We start from the raw sequence: 5,122 nt of genomic DNA, 5'->3' as shown, positions 1-5,122 counted from the left end.
TATATTCATTACTCCATGTAGGAGTTCTCTCATGTGGGCTGCTGTTGTGTTCCTGTCTGTGTTCTCTGCACAGCAACTAGACTGCAGCCCTGTGTTTTCCCCTCTGTCTAATTAAAGAGAAATGTGATGTCGAATGTCCTCTCTCTGACCTCCTACCATGACAGTCTTACTGCAAACACTACATCAGCATCTTATAAACTTTTTTGCTTTCTCAGAAAATTTCTGCTACCCTGCTTTAAAGTCACTGCTCTTTAATCCTAATGTGTTTAATTCACTTCATTGACCTTCAGAGATTTTTTTTTTTTAAAAGAGCTTGGGAAAAATAACACTATTGATAAAAGCTTTGGAAAACAATTTATTTAGAGGAATTTTAACCATGTTTTTTTTTTTCCTTTACACTTTTGACTTTTTAACTTTCAACCAAAGTCTTTGAAACAGGATACAGAATAGATTAAAAGAGAACACAAGGTTTGAGATGAGATGCAATTATGAAAAGAAGGTGTGTGAGTCAGCCGGTCCCATTATCCCCTGCCAGTAAACAACTCCTGCTCATCCTCCAAACTGCTACTACACAAGTCACTATACTTGTGCTCTTCTATTGTCGCTGTCCTGTCTGATGATGATCAGTCCGCGCTTACTCAAGATCTGATTCACAGGCTCAATTATCCGCTGAAGTGCAAAGCCGAGTCACCCAACCTCAAGCATTTTGGAAAAATAATTACCTGAAGTTCATCATTTAATACATCTGGAATATGCTTTCATCTCGCACCTGTTATGATTCTCTCACATTTTCCCCAAGTCAATCATTTTTACCACTGCTAACTTATGCATGTTGGAGGTATCAGTTACTCTTTAAAGACATATTTGGATGGTGCTACTGGAGGTTTTTGTGCTGGAGCTCCACAGTATGAGGTGGAGGATACTGCAGCGCTTGGCTCGCTCTGCTTGTTTGCTCGGCTGCTGGCTGCTCTTCTTCCATCCTGGGTCATTTTTTCTTCTCCTTCCACCCCCCACCTCCTCCCAGAAATCAGGGATTATTTCAAACTAAAATAGATGGATGGAATCAATCAGCCATGGTTTTACTTTTCTCTTCTTCTACATAACCGCCCCCTTTCACCTCCACCCTCACACCCTTTTCTCTCTCCCTCTCCCTCTCTCTCTCTCTCTCTGTGTCTCCCCCACCCCCTCTCAGGGCTGCAGACTGAGGAGATGCATAAATTCAGACGCATTAGTATTCCAGTCATGGCTCTCCATTTCAAGGCAAGGCCTAGCACCCTTCCGCCTCTCCTCTTCTCCTCTCCTCTCCCTCCTTCGCTCTCCCTCTCCAGCTCTATTTTTGAATCATTTAAGCAGCACTGCATCTATAGGCCTACTTATTTCCAAAACCATCCCTAAATTATTTTTAGGCATTATGATTTTTTTGTAGGAATATAGCTCTATTTTGCCCTTGCATGGCCAATTATACGCAGCTGTAGTCTTTGAAATGAGATTCATCTGCTTCTGATTGTGTGCGTGTGTGTGTGTGTGTGTGTGTGTGTATGTGTCATTGTGTTTTGCTGTCAGGCCCAGCAGCCCAGGCGATAAATCACGCATGTCTGATTGAGGAGGGCAGAGGGCCCGGACAATAACATTTTAGTGGAACTGCCGGAGAAAGCGTCTCAGTTTGCTGTGATCCGTGGAGCCTGCAGACCTGCAGCCAAGGTCCTGTTGAACCACTGGATATTTTACAGCTGTTAGTGCCATGGAAAAACTTGGAAAAGTTGCCTCTTGACATGACATTGAAACTGAGTGAAGGTTATGCCGCATAAGCACAGTTATACTTGTGTGTATACATATGTAAATGTACCATATTTCTATTGAATATAATTATTATTAGTCATAAATTTTGATTGAACCATTATTCAGTACAGAATCTTAAAATTATGCAAAAATTCAATGGACTTTTGAATGAAGAAAATTAATTCTACATTTTACATTATTGCTTTCACAATAATAATAATAATAATAATAATAAGCATGATTTTAAGTCTATTTCTAAATGATAAATCTTCAGTATTTATTCATCAGAAGTTGAATTCTGTTTTTGGACAGAAAACAGTTGTAGCAAGGAATTGTTTATTACAACATACATAGTTTATTTCAAAACATAATACAAGCTTTATACTGAAAATAAATAATTACTTGAGCTGTCATCGAAATTTGGAATAAAACCGCCGAAACAGTTCAATCTTACTGAAAATATTGTTTTGTGTTTTTTCTTCTTTTTTGTACATTGCTAATTAAGTGCATGAATAACTAAGAGCATTTGTTTAAATTAATGACTTCAAAAGGGTAATATATAAAACTGTACAATATTCGAAAAAATACTTAAGAAATAAACCAAATAACAGGAGTATTTAAGATTATAAAATTTTTGATACTGAACGTACAATAAAATTATAGGCAGGTGTATAGCGTCAGTCAACCCCCTTCTTTCTATTCACGGCTCTGTTTCAGAGTCCACACAGTTTATATGGTCGAAGATGATTGAAATCAAATAAATGGATTTATAAATAGCTCTAGCTGTGTGTGTGTGTGTGTGTGTGTGTGTGTGTGTGTGTGTGTGTGCGCGCGCGTGTGTGGCTTCAGAAGCTACAGGCCATAGGGGAGGAATTGAATTAAAAAAGAAACCCTCCAAGTGCTATTATGTTGGTAGCAATACCTCTACAACTGGGATGAGGGCCTATATTTGCATATGCAAAAAATAATTACAGATCTGCTACGAGTATGTTACAAAATAATGAGTGTAAATATGTTGAGAACTAAAGCAGTGTATAAGCCCGAGGGTAAGCGTGAGGTGGACTGTAAAATGGCCTCTGGTGCTGCAACAAATCAATTAAGTGATATTATTATCAGTTTGACTCCACTGATCAACAACACAGGCAAAGTGTGTGTGAGAGAAAAGCCCAAACAAATCAAAACAACACATCAGTCCCATCCTATCATTATTATCGAGCTGATGAGAAATGGTGACACAAACCAAAGGCGCTGGCAGGTTATTAGGCACATTTTTGTATTTATATCCGTGATGTAGAAAATAATTTGGCGGGCTCCAAAAGTGATCTGAAAATGTGACGTTTGATATGCCGCTATAGAATAATGCCCTCATGACAGTTAGAAAATGACGAAGGCTGAGCAGGTATCTCTGTTATTGTTATTGTCGTGTTTTCAGTGCTGGAGGCATCTGGAAGAGTCTGTACCGGGACGGCCACGGCCGGCTGGAAGGTGCCACACCGCGCGTCCCGTACGCGCTCGAGAGAGAGTCTGTGCCAGGGGTGGGGGGTGGGGGGAGGCGTGAGGGGGTGGGGTAGGTGGAGGGGGGGGGTGGGGGGGGATTCCTCCCGGTGCTTCGGTCAGAGATCGTGACACGAGGAGGCGTCTCCCGCGCTCCCGCTGTGAGAATAGGGTCCCTCGTGCGGCGGCGGCTCTCCCGGCGGCGTCATGCGCTTCTCCTTCTGCCTCCGGTTGCAGAACCACACGCGCACCACCTCCTTCTCCAGCTGCAGCGTGTCCGCCAGCGAGGAGATCTCCTGCGCCGAGGGTTTGGGACACTTGAGAAAGTGCGTCTCCAGGACCCCCTTCACGCTGACCTCGATGGACGTCCTCTTCTTCCTCTTCCTCCCCTGAGCTGCTATCTTGTCTATACTGCTAGAGCTGCCTGTGGACGAGTCTGCCTCCTCCAGCCACTTGTTCAGCAGCGGCTTTAGTTTACACATGTTTTTAAAGCTCAGCTGCAGAGCCTCGAACCTGCAGATGGTGGTTTGGGAAAAGACGTTACCGTACAGCGTGCCCAGAGCCAAACCCACGTCCGCCTGCGTAAAGCCCAGCTTGATCCTCCGCTGTTTGAACTGCTTGGCAAAGTGCTCCAGCTCGTCCGAAGTCGGCGTCTCCTCGTCGGAGTGGTCGTGGCAGTGGTGCCCGCCGAGGTCGCTGTGCTCGGGGCTAAGTGTGTCCCTGAGGCCCGGGTGCATGCCTTGGCCCTGCGGGTTGGGTGGAGGTGTGAGCCCACCGTGGTCCAGCATGCCGTTGACAGTGAAGCCCGTCTGGGAGTAGATGTTGATCTGCTGCCCGCTGGTGATGGAGGAGTTGTGGGACACCGGAGTTCCCCAAGCTCCCGGGTGGTTGCCATGGTTGTTGTGATGAGGGGAGTGATGCGCTACGTGCGTGGAGCGGTGATGGATGATGCCGAGCTGCAGGTCCTCTCGGCCTGGTTTGACGTCCTGCTGCTCCATGGAGGCCGACCAGGGGCTGCCCTCCGACAGGCTGCTCGCCCACTGGTGCCCGAGGGGGTGTCCGTTGCTCTGGACGCTCTGCAGGTAGTCACTCTGGAGGAGTTTCTGGTGTCCTCTGTAGGGGCTAGCAGGCTGCATGGCCTGGCTGTCCGGGTGGATCATGGGACTGGAACTGAGCAGGGTGTAGGGGCTGGAGGCAGCTGTGGCCATGCTGGCTGCTGAACCCCACTAGTGCTACTGAAGGGAGGGAGCAGCTCAGCCTCTGACATCTCCCTCTCTCTGGAGTCTCGGCAGCAGCCCGGCGCTGACTGACAGCCTCTACCACCACTCACAGACCGACGGAGACGCGGTGACGACGCGTTTCCACCAATGACGGCGCAGATTCGCGAACCGCCGCCTCTGGAGGCAGAGCCGCGGGTAGGAAGGGGTTACAGGCAGTCGAACCGGAAGTGAGTCGGAGTGCTGGTCCAGTGGGTCTGGCTGTGGAACGATGTGCGCGTGGAGCGCAGTTCCTGTTTATTAATTAAAGTTTCCAACTGATTTACGCACGAGTTTATTGCTGCTCCTGTCACCCTTGAGCGCTCGCGAAGGAGGAGATTAAAGCGCAATGGCATTTGTTAGACGTGCCAGCACTTAATTTAGAAGGATACAATCAAACCAAGAGCAGTTCTCACTGCTAATGATTAACTTTTAGAGAATACTTCCTCAGGTGTTCATAGAATGACACGTCTCAAGATAGTGTTTACGCAGAGGTGTTTTACGCACGAGCTATTATCCACATCCATGTTGGTCAGACAAAAATAAAGCATGTCAGGGGCGCATTCATTCCTGTTTAATCTTATAAATAAGAT

General features: G+C 46.3%; 1 protein-coding gene across 1 annotated transcript; it reads right to left on the bottom strand.

Moving 5' to 3' along the window:
- Positions 1-350: 350 nt before the first annotated feature.
- LOC108882755 (POU domain, class 3, transcription factor 4) lies at positions 351-4,530 on the bottom strand. Its single transcript, XM_018675427.1, has one exon. The coding sequence runs from the start codon at positions 4,479-4,481 to the stop codon at positions 3,393-3,395; it is 1,089 nt and encodes a 362-aa protein (XP_018530943.1). The 5' UTR covers positions 4,482-4,530; the 3' UTR covers positions 351-3,392.
- Positions 4,531-5,122: the final 592 nt, after the last annotated feature.

Source organism: Lates calcarifer, linkage group LG8 (assembly GCF_001640805.2).
Source record: "Lates calcarifer isolate ASB-BC8 linkage group LG8, TLL_Latcal_v3, whole genome shotgun sequence".
Lineage (NCBI taxonomy): Eukaryota > Metazoa > Chordata > Actinopteri > Centropomidae > Lates > Lates calcarifer.
The sequence above is the reverse complement of the archived record's forward strand: the minus strand, read 5'-3'. Positions and strand labels throughout refer to the sequence as shown.